The sequence below is a fragment of the Ursus arctos genome, unplaced genomic scaffold (assembly GCF_023065955.2).
Source record: "Ursus arctos isolate Adak ecotype North America unplaced genomic scaffold, UrsArc2.0 scaffold_3, whole genome shotgun sequence".
Taxonomy (NCBI): domain Eukaryota; kingdom Metazoa; phylum Chordata; class Mammalia; order Carnivora; family Ursidae; genus Ursus; species Ursus arctos.
Genome location: NW_026622985.1, coordinates 58,058,287 through 58,075,973, shown reverse-complemented (window position 1 = coordinate 58,075,973; position 17,687 = coordinate 58,058,287). Strand labels below are relative to the sequence as shown.

Below are 17,687 nucleotides of genomic sequence, written 5' to 3'. Positions count from 1 at the left end.
CCTGCAGCTCCTGCTGCCCATCCCCCCCTCAGCTTTCCCTAGAAGTGGTTCTAGCTGCTGAGGAAACGCTGTCTCTTTAACACAATGCACCAGTTCCTCAGAAAAAGACAAAGAATAGAAGAAGCAAATCTAGACAGACAGAAGGTAGGTAAGTGGCTGCTTGGGGCTGGGGTTGGAATAGACAGTGATGCTAAATGCACATGTAATTCTTTCTGAGTGATGGAAATGTTCTAGAACTGGATTGCAGTGATGGCTGCACAGTTCTGGAAATACACTAAACATCACTGAATTGGACACTTAAAACTAGTGAGTTTTATGGAATGCGAATTTTACCCGAATACAGCTGTTAATTGAAAAAAAATGTATTAACTGTGTTTAACGTTAAGTCACGAGCAGGTCTACCCAAAGGTGGGAAAAAACAGCTCTGCTGAAAATGCAGAAACATGAGCAAATGGATTACAAGTTTGTTCACAATTTCTTCAACTTTAATTGTGGGGGTCAGATCAGGCAGCCACTGAGGATAAAATGCAGTCCCCAGGAGTAATCGCAATGCTGTTTGTAAAGTGGACATGATAAGAGCTATTTTTTTAATTAGGGCAAGTGGTCGAAAGTCGCCAAAATTGTCGTCATTCCTCGATTGTCTCTTTTTTACCAGTCTCTTGCCCTTCAAAGACAGGATACCTGGCCTCCACATCAGCCCACGTGATGCTGCCATTGGCCAGATCGCAGACCACACTGGGCAGTTCAGAGACCTGGGTAAAGGAAAGAGAATTCCAAGAATCAACAAACTTGATTAGACTGTTGAAAAGAAGATTCACCCTGAACTCAGGAGACCTTATAGAGAGCCAAATCAGTGTCTAAATAATGACAAGATCCCTCTGCAAACTGGTCCCCACGGAATGGTTCCCGTCACTCCTGCAGAAGCCTCCTTACTTACTTATACTCACCTCTCACCCAGGCCTGGGTTCATGCTTTTCTTCCAGCCCAGAACGTCTACCAGCTCCCCTGGATCACTCAATTCTCCCACAAAGCCTTTCCTAATTATTTTAAATCGCTGTCACTGGAAGCTACGTCGTGAGCGTTAACTTTAACTCTAAGAAGAGGAGCTAGTCAAGTAACATGAGTGAGGGGAGACTGGTAAACCAGAGAGCCCCAACCAAGGGGCCCGCTGTTCCTCAGCCATTACCAAACACTGGCTACCACCCAGCAGTGGTTCTTAAACTTGAGCATGCATCCGATTCATCCAGGGGTCGCGTCACGCCCACTCTCTATCCGTCTCCAATCTCCCACCCCACACCTGTTCCTGATTCAGTAGGTCTGGGGTGAAGAGCTTGCTTATTTAACAAAATCCCAGGTGATGTGAATGCTGCTGGTCCAGGGACCACACTCTGAGAACCACTATCAGATGACACTGTAGGTCCAGAGGAGCCAGAGCTGGCTTTGTAAAAAGACAAACCAGAAATTCTTGACTTCCAAATTAGACCATAAACTCCTCTGGAAAAAAAGCAGTCTTTTACTTCTGTTTTCCTATTATTAACTCTCTGTAGCAAGCTGAGCACATAACAGGCATGCTAAATAAAACCTCTGCTCAAAATCAATTAGTCAGGCAGCTGTCAATTAAAGTGGGTGTTCTTTCCTTCCCCTTCCGTACTTCTCCCATCTCCATTATCCCTTCCCATTAAGTAAAATTACTGAAACATTACTGGCTATGTTGAATGGATTAACAGGAAAAGTTTATACATACATATGTATCCCCACATATGCACACAATTGTATAGAAATATAAAGATAAAAATGTCCAAGTCCCCCAAAGCCTGCCAATAAAACTATGGCAGCAACCACTCGGGATCATACTTCTCTTGCCCAAATAAACAAACAACTACATAAAAGAAAACTGCTGGAGAATGAGCCCAGAGTGAGCCAAATGGTTATAAAACATTAGATAACTGTTAACAGGTATTTTCATAATTAAACCAAGGGGATTTGGGAATCTGTGCTCTGTCTGATATAAGCCTATGATTAAAATTCAAAGAAAAAAAAGGGGGGGAGCATAAACATAACAACATCCAGGTCCAATCAGAAAGAACCAGTATACATTTCTAAGACTAAAAATGCCAAAGAGAGGGCCAGCCACCTCTGCTCTGATCTGCCGCATGGAGTCTCGGTCCCGCAGAGTTGCCGTGTGAGGGGTCTTGTTCACTGTATCGAAGTCAATGGTGATGCCGAAAGCCACACCAATCTCATCAGTCCTGGCGTAGCGCCTTCCAATAGACCCAGAGGAGTCGTCTACTTTGTGAGAGACGCCGTTCCTGGTCAGGGCCTCCGCTATCCAACATAAATTAAGTAAATTAAAAACAAAAAATGGACAAAGTCCCAATGTCATCTACATATTGTCATACAAGCTCAGGAAACTTACAAAAGGGACTGAGACGAGAGAGCAATAAGTAACAGTTGCAAAAGAAGGAAAAAACCCCCAAAGTTTACTAAGTGCCTCACTGTAGCTCCTACGTACATCTCACACGGCTGCAGGGGAACGAGTATCACACTAAGAGCCAAGGCCAGGAGGCCTCATCCAGACTCCCCCACCTCCACCTGCACGACCCCAAGCAACTCAATATGAACTCTTCCCACTTCCAAACTCCGAAATCAGTGGGCCCCACCACATGACCACTAGGAGCCCGTTCAGCGCTATGGGTCCAGTGGATGCAAATCCACTAGGGTTTTAACACTCCACAAAGATTCCCCTGATGAAGGCAGCAGCGCCAAGGTCAAGAGGAGAAGCAAGGATATTTTAAATCTGACCCTTGGGTCCTACCCTGACTAATTCAAATGCTAAGAGAAAACATTCTGAACAAGCACACTCTCTTTTAGAAGTAAGGGCAGAGGCTAAAATCAGTTGGATTTACTCCTTATTCTGTATGTATTTTTATTGAAAAAAAGATACATTTCCTAAAATTCAGTCTACTTGGCAGAGTTCCCTCGGAGATGACCCAACTGGATTTGCTTACATAATTCCTTGACAAACGGCATGAACTCCTGGTTTTGGCTCAGTGGCAGGACCGAACATTTGAATGGAGCTACGACAGCAGGGAAACTGAAGAACTACATGTTTTAAAAAAGAAAGAAATCCAAAGACATTAGTTTATAAATATCTAAACATTAATGTCCAAACTTCATTTTCAAAATACCAGAAAACATGATTTGAAAAGCAGTGTGACAGAAGAGAAGGCAAGATAATCAGACCCGGAAGGATCTGGTTTTCAGCTCTAAATTCGAACCGCCCTAGTGAACTCTGGATCTTAGTCTCTGAATCGAAAAGCGGGCCTCTCCCACATGCTCTGCCTACTTCACACGTCCGTAAGAAGCTGAGTGATGTGAAAGCACTCAGAAAGCTACCATGGAGGATGGTCACTTCTTGGAACCACATAAAAGCCTTACTTCTTTCCGTGGAGACCCCTGAACAACCTCTCTCCAACTCATCCAACAGTAAGTGGCAGTGCCAAAAACCAAAATCCCGTTCTGTCCTTTAAGAAATTCAGCATAGCTGTGAGTCTCAGTGACCAGGTAAAACAGAAAAATTTAATTAGTTTGCAAATGTACATCCAAAAGAAATAGGGAAAAACAAGAAGAGATGCTTTGGATTCCTATACTGAAAATTACAACCCTCCTAAATGGCTCCTAAAGTAGGTTTTAGAGTAACTGAAAAATAAAGGAAGAAAAGATACTCTGGAAGGCGAACTAGTCTACGGGTTTGAGTTGGAAATAAGAGCTGAAGCCAGTTTTTAAATAATATTTGTACAAAAGGTCCACAGGAATGTAAGAATATGGAACTCAGAAGGAATAGGTCCCACAAAAATCACTGACACGGGTTCCAGCTGAGTCCCTCAAAAGCCTCATTAGCCGTAAATGCCAAGCAGTGGTGACTATCCCCGCTGTTAGCCCTACACTCCATGGCTGCCTGAATCATAGAACATTCAGAATTCCACTCCTCTCCTCTACCTGGTGAGAGAGAAGCGAGGACCTGTCTTTATAGAAAAATAATTTTTTAAATCTCACTGGCAATGTTTTTATACCAAATTTATAGGAAAATGGATTAAGGGACTATGTGATAAAAATTTAGCAACATTTCTGGCTTCTCAGAGCCTAATCAAATTTCTCTTCATGAGGGTAATCTCTATGCAATTCATAAAACAGTCACTAACTTGCTCTTGCTTAGCCCTTATAAAATTTTTATTGAAGATCTGTATCAATATTGTTAGAATCAAAGACAGAACTAAAAGATTTTTTAAAAACCTTTATTAGAAAAATAAACAGAAAAGGCTCGAAGCAAACTTGGTATCTAAAAAGAACACTTTCAGTGTGCCACCATTCCTCAAGAATAAGCATGCCCGTATTTACACGTCTGGTGTCTAGACCAGGTTCCTACTATCTGCTGAATGAATGAAAACCTATTCCTTAAATATCAGGAAATGAAGATGCAATCAGGGCAGAGAATAAAACAGTTATGTTAATTAGCTACATTATTACCAAGAGTGTATCAGACTTTTTAAAATACTGGCACCAAGAACTCATCCGTCTCTTCTTCAAGGGTCAATGTCCTAGAAAGCACTACAGAATTGATGTCTCACATTATGTACACTCTGCTGCAGAATGGTCATGCAGATAAGAATGTTTCATTTCCGTAATTTGGCATTTACAACCTCTCCACTCTAGCCAGTCTTCTGACTGATTTTCCCGGAAATCTGTGCCTATAAGTGACAAGAGTGTCATTTCTGTAGGCAGTGGTGAGGTGAGAAAGGTGGGATAAGGCAGAGTGAAGAGATAAGTGGTAGGCATGGAACAGTGATTCAGAAGCACCACGGCCAAAAGACAGTGTGTGGGAGTTAACGAACACTTCTTAGAAACATTTCCCTTTAGCAGTGCTTGAATGCTAGGAAAGGCTATATATACCCCAAATACCACTGCCCAATTTACTACCTGTCGATCTCTCACACTGGAATCACTTGGGCTTACAAGAAAATATAAATCCCTGGGCTGTCTGGGTGGCTCGGTCGTTAAGTGTCTGCCTTCGGCTCAGGTCATGATCCCAGGGTCCTGGGATCGAGCCCCACATCAGGCTCCCTGCTCGGTGGGAAGCCTGCTTCTCCCTCTCCCACTCCCCCTGCTGATGTTCCCTCTCTCGCTGTGTCTCTCTCTGTCCAATAAATAAATAAAATCTAGAAAGAAAGAAAGAAAGAAAGAAAGAAAGAAAGAAAGAAAGAAAGAAAGAAAGAAAGAGAGAGAGAGAGAGAGGGAGGGAGGAACATACAGATCCCTCGGTCTGTGAATCAGTATCTCTGGACCAGAACCTTTACCCCAAAAGTCCCCGAATTTTATGCAGTTTAAGGAAGTTCCCTTTAACCCTTCCCCAGTGCATAGATACAGTTATTTGGTTTGTCCAAATTCTCTGAGCCATCTCCTTCTTCCCAATTTTCTGAAAACATGCGTATATCCAGAAAGTGCCAGTATCTTCCATTAGTGCAATACAGATAGTTCCCCCACAGTAATATGTTCTGTCTCAGAATAAAAGCACCAGGCAACTGAAAGGACCCCATCTAGAATAACCTACGTTTCCCAAAGCTCAAGTGAGCTAACATAAGAAAGTGTTTTGCTTTGTGAACACCTATGCAAAGATGAGTGTTAATGCTGCTAGTACATCTGATAACTAACCAACCATTCCAGAGTCTTATTAATAACGTACTTCAGTAAATTTCATTCCCTGACACTACGAGAGAATAGCCTACTATCCAAGACAACTTACCGTTCTCTGCTCATCTCCCTCACGTACATGGAATGTATGTTCAAATACCGTATACATGATCCTGCCCAGGCCAAAGGAGGGTTCAATTACATTCGGAACAACTTCTTCCACTGCAAAAGAGATAGAAATACAATAACATTCTCTCAAACCCTACATAATGCATTGCAGGTCCTCTCTCAACAATTCGTACTAGCACTAAAAAGACCTCTATTCTAGGTGGACTTGATTGATCCCATCATCAGGCCAAGGAAGTCAGAACATCCCTTAAAACTATTTGCTGATAGGAAACACGATGCCTTTAAAGAGAAAGCTGGAGTGAAAAAATTTTTCACCGAATTTTTCTTTGCTTCTATAGCATAAAACTGAAACAAGGTACCAGAGTGTTCCTCCCATAGTATGCCACAGCTGGGAAGCTATGAGCAACAGCAGCTACTCCATCATTTGTCTTGCCCTACAGAAAGCATTAAAACTCTCGAGCTTTTATAAGACTTTGCTAGAACCAAAAACCTACCACCATAGCTGGCAAAATTAACAAAAACAATTCCTACACACAAGTATCACGTGCTTTGTGTTTTACTTTTTATCTTGCTATCTTGATGAGAACTCTTTAAGAAAGTCGAGTTACTGCCATCGTAAGGTTCTGGGGTCAAGAGGCCCTGAGAGAAGAGTTTGCTTGGGGATCTGCACTCAATCAAAGACACTTACCAGAGGCCTCACATGGGGGAGGCTACACCTGTGATACACACAGGAAATGGATTCATTATTACTTATTATTCGGAAAGGAAGGATTCTAAGCACTGGGTCTAAGGTAACTGACCTTAACCTTGGATAGTTTCAAGGGAAATTAGATGAGTAGAACCAAAAATTCACATATGTGGAGGAAAAGAGAGGCTGTTTCTTTTGTCTGTGATAAAGAGTAACTTTTTAAAAATATGACCAAGGCATCTCCTGCCCATCCTTCTGGGTCACCCAAGCAATGGTGAAGTACAGTTCTGAACCAGCTGCCAGGATGGTGGCTAAAAAGCCCCAGAGCAAGAAGGATCCCCTGCTTACTCTGGTCACTGGTCAGACGGTTTTTACAGCTCACTGAAGCCTGGCTATAGGGCAGGCCAAAAACAAATGGAAAAGTAGGCATACTCTCTCCAATAGCAGTAGCTTCTCAAATACCCACCTACTACTCTGTTTCCAGAAGCTTCCACTCAGCCACAGTTAACCATAAGCATCCTTTGTATATTCTCCAAAACACTCATATCCCAATTCATATAATTAATTCTACAAAAAATAATCACCTCCTTATCTTTTAAAAAAGCACGAAAGATCACTAATCTAAATGACTTTTTAAAGGGTTAATTTGCCACGAAAGTGAGAAGGGGTGAGTTCTCTCCTTGAAAAAACAAAAGGACATTTCCTTAAAATGGGAGAAAACAAAAAGATGGTTTTAATCAAAGAGGTATTCTTCATACGTACCTCAGGTCATAGGAAATATAAAGGTGGCCATTATAAACAATTTTTCAGTATTAATACGATTAAGTTTTTTAAAAAGGCAAAAGATAATGCATTAAGCATATTCATCAAATTTAGGGTTGTGGCATTAAAGATTTATTTTTCTTCTCCAAATTTTCTGTAAAATGGGTATGTCATAAAACCTAAAAAAAACTTTAAGGCGTAATGATTTTTTGTTTCTTAATTATTTTTACAAACTTACCATGTAGTGTTTTCTGGAATCTCTTCACGCTGACCATGTCTTTTGTTAACTGAAATGTTTTCCCCTCAGTTTCAATAGTGAATTCCCTACAAAGAAAACGCATCATGTATTAGTGAAAACATGCACCCTTATGCCTTAATATAAAGGAGTTTTACCAACTGCTAAACTCTTTTCACTTTAAGTGTAATACAGGTTGGGCAACTCTCCAGATAAAATAGCTGAAGTCAAACTTAAATTATTTCATAAGGAACACCAAATTAAGTATTACTTTAACAATGGCACCAAACAGTAGTCTGGGAAGCACCCAAAAACATGACTAGTCTTATAAAACTCCACAAGTGACTCAGTGATTAATTCCTTTGGTTTTGAGATCAAAATAAAGCCAAAACCATTTTTTAAAAAAATTTAGTTTTAGAATAATTACAATAAATTTGTCAGAAACAGGCCTGCTGGCAAAAAGACCACTGTTCTCATTATTGTCCCAACAAATGTAAAAATGACCAGCTTGTCATCTTATAGAAGGTAATTTTAAAACCCCCACACTAATTCTAAAATAAACTTTGACTCTTATATTGAAGATCAGCTTAAAGAAATTTAATGATTCTGTTAGATATGTCAATATAGAACATTATCCCTTAGGGGCGCCTTGGTGGCTCAGTCGTTAAGCGTCTGCCTTCAGCTCAGGTCATGATCACAGGGCCCTGGGATCAAGTCCCGCATTGGGCTCCCTGCTCAGCGGGGAGCCTGCTTGTCCCTCTCGAGCTCCCCCTGCTTGTGTTCCCTCTCTGTCTCTGTCAAATTAAATCTTATAAAAAAAAAAATTTCAAATAAATAAATAAACATTACATTATCTCTCTAAAAATCAGTGACTGCCTCATGTTTGTATCCTGAGATATGCCCATTCTACTTCTGGTTATAAGAATTCACCTTTTTCAAGTGCTTCATGTAATAACTATGTTTCAGTTTATGAGGTATTTCCTCACATTATGATTGGTTTGGATTTGTCTTGGCTCACAAGCAGCTCAGGGCCAGGAAAAGAGAGCCCTCATGTGGCTGTCTTTACGCTGTGCAGTTGGCACATCTGCACTGCATTTTGCTAGTTTCTAGCACTAATAATCTCATGCATAAGTGGTTTTCACTAATTTCCTCCATTTTTACTATTCTGTCTGAAGTTTGTAAGTACATTAAAATTCCATTACATAAACATTATCATATATATTCTGTGAGTACAGTCTAAGTGTAAAAAAAGTTATAAAAAATCTGAAATTAGCAAAGAGCCATTATTTGAGAATAATTAATGAAGGAAAATGTCATGTTTATGACAGATAATATCTAACCAGTGCTCTAACTCGTCCATTTTAATGGCATTTGATGTTGTTTTAGCATAAATAGATGTTCGTTCTCTAAGACCAGAATGTTTTAAAATCTTCCTACTGAAATGGACGATCATATCTTCAACTTGTTATAAGCATTCATCTTACAAAATTTCTTTTGACAATGTTCTCACGCAGCCCCATCCCCCAAGGCTCCATTTCAATCCCCTTCACTCCCAGTCAATCAGTGATGTGCTTTCTACCACTATAAACTCGATTCATCTTCCCTAGTTTTACATATAATCTTTTGTGTCAGTTTTCTTTCACTTTGCCTATTGTCTAGGGCCAAATATGAACTCTTTCACAGTTTGCAGGCCATATGCAGTCTCTCGTATTCTTTATTATTATTTTTTTAAGAGTTTATTTGAGAGCGAGAGGGGAGAGAGAGCACGAGCAGGGGAAGTGGAAGAGGAGACTGAGAACAAGACCCCCTGATGAGCAGGGAGCTTGCCCTGGGGCTCAGATCCAGAACCCTGGGATCATGACCTGAGCCGAAGGCAAACACTTAACTGACTGAGCCACCCAGGGGCCCCTTCTTTGCTTTTTTAAACAACACTCAGAAAAAAAACACAAAATTCAGTCGGAGGACTGTACAAAAAAAATATAAAAGATTTTACCAGTTTACTTAAAAAACTGTACTCCTCGTTATTAGGTATTCAATAAATGGCAATTAAGTTGATTAATAATGTTTGTAACTTCAAACTCCTGTTTGATTTTTGTTTTGTCTGCTTATTCTACCAATTACTGAGAGCAGGGTGTAGAAATCTGACTATAATTGTGGATTTGTCTATTTTCCTTCCAGTTCTGTCACGTTTGCTTTATATATTTTGAGGCTGTTTTTAGTTGTACACAGTTAGAAGTCATATGCCTTCTTGATGAACTGATCCCTTTAACATTATGAAATGTAACTCTGTCCCTGGCAATTTCCCTTGTTTTGAAGTTGACTGATATTAATACAGCCAGTCCTAGCTTAATGATTAATATTTGTATGGGAAATATTTTTTGATTCTTTTATGTTTAAACCTATTGGTGTATTACAATTACAGCAAGTTTCCTATAAATAGCATTTAACTGGGTCTTGATTCTTCTAACTAGTCTGACAATCGATAGCTATTTCATTGCTCTAGAGTTTACTGTATGTACTTTTTCAAACTTGTAGTCTCCCCTCAGAGAGTATTATGCCACTTCACATATAATGTATGCACCTTAAAACAGTATTTTTCCAATTCTTTGTTCTCATCCTTTGAGCTGCTGGCATTTTACTTCTATGTTATAAATTTCACAATACGTTGTTACTGTTTTTGCTTTATTTTTTTAAGATTTTTTAAAGATTTTATTCACTTGAGAGAAAGAGAGCACAAGTGAGGGTACGGACAAAGAAGAAGGAGAAGCAGGCTCCCCACTGAGCAGGGAGCCTGACCCGGAGCTCAATCCCAGAACCCTGAGATGATGACCTGAGCCAAAGGCAGTTGCTTAATCGACTGAGCCACCCAGGCACCCGTTTTTGCTTTAAACAGTTCATTATCTTTTAAAGAAATTAAGAGATGTCATTTCAAAGAAATTACAGAAAATGTTAATATATTCACCTACATACTTATTTCTAGAGCTCTTAATTTTTTTGGGTAGTTAAATTTCCACACTTCTACCTGAAGAACTTATTCTAACATTTCACCTAGTATAGGTCTACTGGCAATGTATTCTCTTAGCTTTTGTTTGTATGAAAGTATTTTGCTAGGCACAGGGCTTCTGGCTGTTAAGCACCTTAAAAGATTTCATTCTATTGTACTGTGGCTTGCACAGCCTTTGACGAGAACTCTAATCATTCTTAACTTTGCTCCCTTTTTTTTCTTAAAGATTTTATTTAACTATTTGAACGAGAGAGTAAGTGTGAGTGAGTGAGAGACAGAGCACAAGTTGGGGGGAGAGGCAGAGGGAGAAGCAGACTCCCCGCTAAGCAGGGAGCCTGTGGGGCTCCATCCCAGGACCCTGGGATCATGACCTGAGCCGGCAGATGCTTAACCGACTGAGCCTCCCAGGCGTCCCTACCTTTGCTCATTTTAATGTAATGAGTCTTTGTTCTCCTGGCTACTTTAAAGACTTTCCTCTTCATTGGCTTTCAGCAATTTGATTCTAATGTACCTTCATGTGGTTTTCTTTGTGTTCATTCTGTCCAAGGTTGAACTTCTTGATCTGGGTTTACAGTTTGCATCAAATTTGGAAAATTCTGACCTATCCTATGTATTTCAGATATTTTCCCTGTATACCCTCTCTGTGACTCCCAACTACACATATGTTAGATTGCCTCATATTGATCTAAAGGACATTTTCCCCCAGTCTCCTTTTTCTATGCTTCTCTTTGGATAGTTTCTATTGCTCTCTTTAAATTCAATGATCTTCCTTCTACAATGTTTAATCTACTGTTAACCCCAGTTGGTTAACTGCCTCTAGATGTCCGCTGGTTCTCTTTTAAATATATATTTCCATTTCTCACCTTATACGTTCATGTTTTCCTTTACAGCCTTGACCATATGAAGTATGTTTATTACAGTTGAAACATCCTCATGTGTTTACTCCATCATGTTTGTCACTTCTAGGTGTTTCTTTTGACTGACCTCCTCAGTACAGGTCAAGTTTTCATGCTTTTTCGTATGTTTAGAACTTTTTTTTAAGTAGGCTCCACGCCCAGAGTGGAACACAATGTGGGGCTTGAACTCACAACCCTGAGATCATGACCTGAGCTGAGATTAAGAGTCAGACACTTAACTGACTGAGCTACCCAGGCGCCTCTGTTTAGAAATTTTTTGTTTGTCAGATACAGTTAATTTTACATTGTTTAGTACTGGATTTTGTCATATTCCTTTACAGATCTGTCTCTATTGTTTTTATCTTTATGCTTCAAACAATTACAGAGACCAAAGTTCAAAAAAAGAATAACTGAGAGAATGTCATTTCTAATTATTCCTCAGTCACTTCCTTAGACAAACCTCCTCCTCTAAGAAAGTAACTGGGGCGGGGGGGAGAGAGGGAAGATAATTTCAAATCTATTTCCAGGCTATAATGCCAAAATCTCAGCAAACACAGTTCTTTAAATATAGAGATAATACTTACTTGCAAAAAATTTCTAAAGAAACTGATCTTACCCTTTCAGAACCTGCAGAGAGGATATTATCTAAGTGGAGCCCACATAAAAGTACACATCTTATATCTTACCCTTTTTCATTCAGTAGTTTCTCCATTTCTGTAATGTAACACTCATCACAAACAGCCAGGTACTCCAGCACCAGCTTTGCATCCTTCTTATACGCCTTCCCAATCGCTCCTTTATTGGGTTCAAACTGAACAACGTTGACTGTTTTGTATGAAGTAGTCAAGGAACCAAAAAACACAGAGAACTGCCATAGTATTTCGGAAAACAATCTCGAGGACAAAACATCATCAAATTAAAACAACAACTAGTTCTCTACTGGCACCCTAGATCCTGTTTACACCGACTTCAAGTGTAAGATGAAATAACTACCCACAGAATCATTCAGACAAACCTCACTGAAAATAAGTAAACACTGTCAACAGAGACTTCTACAAAGTTACAGTGAGATAAAAGGGATATTATCTATTCAGCAACATAACCTGATACACAGAGTAATTACCTCTGCTTACCATTTACTGATTTCTGAAATGTCCCAAAGACAACAGGATCTACTTTCTGTCACTGGCCTAGCCCTAAGATGAGTTCACAACTTCATAAGAATGGAAATTTCTTTGATTTACAGATCAAATGAGCTAAATTATTATTTTATTTGCCATAAAATGGCACTCATCTTTTAACAGAAGTATTCACCAGGTACCCTTTATTTACAGAGCACATAGGTAGGTGCAGGCGTGGAGAAATGCACAGTGGAAATAGCTGAGAATAACTGGCCAACACTCGGAAAGACATTCAGAGCACTCTTCTGAATGAATATGCTTCTTTTAAAGACCAAACATTGGGTGGGTATGTCAAATTACAAAGAGACTAGGAAAGGAGCAATGAGATGGGTAGAGTAATAGGTTTAAATAAGTGTTACCACAATATCCAAAACATCTCAGTTTATCCATAGAATGTGTAGACTCGGATTTATCCATTTTCAAGATGTTTACACTTTAGACCTGAGTTGCTGCAGTGACCAGAAAGGATATGGGCTCTTTCAGAGGTTTCTCAGCTACAAGTGGGACTTTGGTGGCTCGAGCATGACAAGAAAGGTCATAACAGGAACGATCAGCACATCCGACAATCTCAATCCAGCCCTAAGGAGACATAATAGATAAAAACACTTACTGCACTGGGTTCATTCACAGATGCACGCAGGTTATAAGTAACTTTCACATACCCAAAGATAATTTACTTTAGCATCTCCACTCAACTTTTACAAATGTTTGAAATGGGAATAGTTCTATACATCAGGCAGCTAACAACCCTATAAAATATAATTCACGCATGTACACAAAGTTGTCTTCTTATTTCCTGGGCAGATTTATTTTGCCATATTGTGAATGTGGGGTAAGCTAATATATTCTAGGATTTAATAATGGAAATAAAATGTGAACCTAGACAAAACCAGTAGATGTGCTTCAAATTTGAGACCATGATTCAAAATGAATCTGGCAGAAACCACTAGTCTCTCTGGATGAAGTGTCTATTGCTCTCACAACCTGGCATCACACGGCTGTGCTAAACACACAACTCAGCTGGCCATGAACGTGGGCATTTGTGTTCAACTCAGTTTCTTACACAACAAAAGAAATCTCAATAAAGAGCAGGTAACGTTGAAGTCACAGAATTAAACTTAACAGCAACACCACCACATATATGTTAAAGGTTTATTTTAGTAGATATCTAGTTAGTCCACATGAATATTCATATTTTGCCTTTAATCCAAACAGTATGAAAAATTCCAACTGTCACAACTGCTAAGCTTTCCAAGCACGTGTTACCACATGGGGTGCATAGACTATAAAGAGGGCAAATATAAACCTCACAAGCTCAGAAACCCCAACACATAACAACAAAACAGAAATTAAAAGAACGAAACCTAAAATCATGTAACCTGATCATCTGAGATTTACCACAGATGTCAACATATGTATATACTAAAAGGTAAAATTACAAAAACATGTCCGAGAACGGCAAGCAACAACTCTGGGATAGTGGTTACCTTTGAGGAAGAAGAGAAGGGTGCAGCATTAGCTGCCTCAGTAACTTTTTTTTCATTAAAAAAATAAAATATGAAGCACTCAAAAAGGAAGTGTTCAAGTCTTTTCTTGAATGCATGGATTGTCTAATTTCTATTTATCAGACTGCTCTACTGATGGAATGTTTCACATGGGGGAGGGAAACTCTTTACCTGTTTTATTTCCCTGATTAAAGTGAGTGAGAAACAATTCTCCTTTGTTCTCTTGGGCTACAATGGAACAACTTTAATAGGGTTTTGGCATTTCCTTTGCTTTATAAAACATGCTCAGAAAATGGCACCAGTTGTCTACAGTTTGGTAAAATGTTAACAATTATGACATTTTATAAAGCAACTAGTTTAACAAAATCACTACTGTGAGGACTTAAAACAATAAAAAGTCTGGGGCGCCTGGGTGGCTCAGTCACTAAGCGTCTGCCTTCAGCTCAGGGAATGATCCCGGCGTTATGGGATCGAGCCCCACATCAGGCTCCTCCACTGGGAGCCTGCTTCTTCCGCTTCCACTCCCCCTGCCTGTGTTCCCTCTCTTGCTGGCTGTCTCTCTCTCTCTGTCAAATAAATAAATAAAATTTAAAAAATTAAAAATAAAAATAAAACAATAAAAAGGCTTTAAAGGAGTTCTCCCCTCTCCTTGAAAGATCCTGTTACTTTCGAGCTTCTGGTTGTAATTTTCCAATGACCTTACATAAAATGCTGTAGCCTAATCTCAATGCTGGGCCCACACTTTCCTTTTTCCAATTTTCTTCTTTAATTAAAAAAAAAAAATGTACGTACAACTGACATGAAACATTATGTTAGTTTCAGGTATGCAATATAACGATTCGGTATTTGTAGATAATGCAAAGTGAGCACCATAAATGAGCAGTAAGTCTAGTTAACAGCCGGCACCATCCGTGGTTCCAGAATTTAAAGGACCTACTTTCTTAGCACAACACAGCATTATTAACTACAAGTCACCATGATGGTCATCACACCTCCAGGATTGAAGCCCACATTTTCTGATTCTCAAAACTTGACGATTTAGCCACGGCTCACAGTGACACTCAGAAAAGCATGAGCAGGAATGTCATAGGGTCTATTAAAGCAGTGTAGCACAATGGTTAAGAGCACGGGCCTGGAGCTGGTTCAGACCCCAGCTCTACCACTCACTGTGAGACTCAAGCAAATTGCTTTAACTTCTCAGCACTTCAGTTGTCTCAGAAATAGGACCTGTGATGAGGATTACATAAGATACTACATATGAAGCATTTAGAATGGTAAGCACAGCCCTTCCCAATTATACATGCTGAATGAACAAACAAATGAAGGAAATAAAATGTAATCCAGGCCACATTCAGAATCTCAAGTGAGATAGCAAGAATCTGTGTCTGCTTTAACAAAATTACAGTCAGAGCAAACTAAGAAAGGGAACTGGTATGCAACAAAGAGAAGAGAAATAATCTTTTCTCACACAACACAGAAAATACTTTATTGGTTTGATTTGCAAATACGAGGAAATTCTAGAAAATTTAAAACATGTAAAGAAATTAATATTCATCTATATTCCAAAAATAACTACTACTATCATCTTGGTGTACGTATGTCAAGCAAATCTGTGAGGAAAATAAAGTAACAAGAAAAACCCAACAGATTATAGAAATTCTTTCCTAAATCCACAAAAGAAAAAGAATATATTTAAAACAACATCAATAACAGCCACTACAGATATTTGCATACCATTATGCATGTATACATGCGTGTATGTTTGTAATGCATGTAAAGCCATTTAGAACAGTTCTAAAAAACCCCTAGGGCTAAGAATGGTTTTTACATTTTTAAAGGGAGAAAGAAGAAAGAAAAAAGGAAAGAAAAGAAAAGAGAAAAGAGAAAAGAAAAAAGAAAGAGAAAGAAAAGAAAAGGAAAGAAAAGGAAAGAAACAACAACAAAGAAGCAACAAAATTCTGCAAAGCCCAAAGTATTTTTACTACATTTACTATAGAAAACATCTGCAGACCCCTGATGTAGGAGAGACGTGAATCACTTTGGGGAGATGTATACAACTGGAAGTCTCACTTTCTACATAATATTCTTCAGAATTACTTTTGCCTTTTATTTTACAAAAAGGACTCATTACTTAAAATGACTCATTTTTATTTCTAATTCTTAAAAATGATTTAAAAGAAAGTCATTTTGAAAAGTAAAGAGTGAAACCAAGGGCACCTGGGAACGAATGACTGTCAAAAGTCACTGAGGAGCCTCTCTAGCTCCAAAGGGAAATGCCAGGAGGCTCTCAGGCCCCTTGTTCTGGATGCCACCTTGTTCCCACCGCCACCAGGGCAGAAAGCATCTTCTACATACAAATGTCTTTTTTTCTTTTGAACTTTTTTTTAAATGTTTGTTTATATATTTTTAGTAATCTCTACACCCACTATGGAGCTCAAACTCACAACCCTGAGATCTAGAGTCACATACCCTATATCCAAATATCTGTCAATCCTAAACTCCAGTAGGAACGTTCATGTTTGGGAGGTGGGGGTGGTAAAGTACAGTTAAGCGGTAGCCTGGAGGTCTTCTCTGAATTATTATTAAACACATGAGAATTTGAGAAAAGGTAGTTCCTAAACAAGAGATCATAACCACTAGTCTATCACCAAAACCTAACAAATAGCTCTCTAAACAAAGAGCACTATGTCTTTCTTTACTCAGCCTACCACCATTTTCAACGTTTGCTAGGGTCCTTGTCAAGAAGGAGGCCACCCCACCTTAGCTGTATCCAGGGATATTACCCAAAACACCCCCCACCCCAGGAATGTACACACCAGCACTGCCCCATCACTGACCTTCCCTTTCTGTCTCTCTTACTCTCTGTCTCTGTAAAAGCCATCTAAGTCTACAAAGGGCTCTTGGGACACAAGAGTAACCCCTTTCTTATAAGAGGGCAGGAGGCAACTGCTTTTTCCATTTTGCTTTGGAAAAGCCCTCTTTTCTCTTTGTTCCACTCTGACATAAAGCACACAAAGAGCAATTTTGATATCTATGCTCCTAAGTTATAAGTGTGAAGATCACACGCTAACGACCCTTCCATTCTCCTTACATAGGATGTTTTAGATTCGGCATCCCAACAGTCGCAGGCATAGTGGGCCATCTCGTTCTCCATGTGCTGGCGGAAGCGGAGTTTATCTGGAGACACTCCAACCTTCGTGAGGTAGAGGTAGATGCGGCCAATGAAGTAGCCTAATACCGAGTTGTTAATCACACCCTAAAAATCAATGAATAAATAAGTAAATAAATAAGAAAGCAAACATGCAAACAAGCAGAGAGGAAGGAAAAAACACACATTCTTTCAAAGACCAATCTACCATTCTCGATTTATTCACATTCTACTGGAAAATATTTGAAACACAAGGTAAACTAATTTATCCAGCTTTCAGAACAATCTCAAATACCCAGATGTGATTATGGCTATTTTTAAAGGGGTTAATGTGAAGTTAACAAGCTGATAATAACAGAGTTAGTTATTCAAAATCTTTCTGTCATACTCACTGGGTCAGCAAAATTTCAACCCAATACCTCATACCTTCTAAGTCTACAGTACTCAAAAT

At 39.2% G+C, this 17,687-nt stretch overlaps 1 protein-coding gene across 1 annotated transcript in view; it reads right to left on the bottom strand.

Moving 5' to 3' along the window:
* Positions 1–463: 463 nt before the first annotated feature.
* Positions 464–17,687, bottom strand: part of GARS1 (glycyl-tRNA synthetase 1) — a 44,229-nt gene continuing 27,005 nt past the window's right edge. The window contains exons 10-17 of the mRNA XM_057304410.1: positions 17,180–17,344; positions 13,050–13,162; positions 12,089–12,229; positions 7,506–7,591; positions 5,801–5,910; positions 3,009–3,102; positions 2,135–2,325; positions 464–752 (exon numbers count right to left, since the gene is read on the bottom strand). Of these exons, the coding sequence (XP_057160393.1) occupies positions 627–752; positions 2,135–2,325; positions 3,009–3,102; positions 5,801–5,910; positions 7,506–7,591; positions 12,089–12,229; positions 13,050–13,162; positions 17,180–17,344 (1,026 nt within the window). The 3' untranslated portion in view covers positions 464–626. The remainder of the gene's footprint in view (positions 753–2,134; positions 2,326–3,008; positions 3,103–5,800; positions 5,911–7,505; positions 7,592–12,088; positions 12,230–13,049; positions 13,163–17,179; positions 17,345–17,687) is intronic.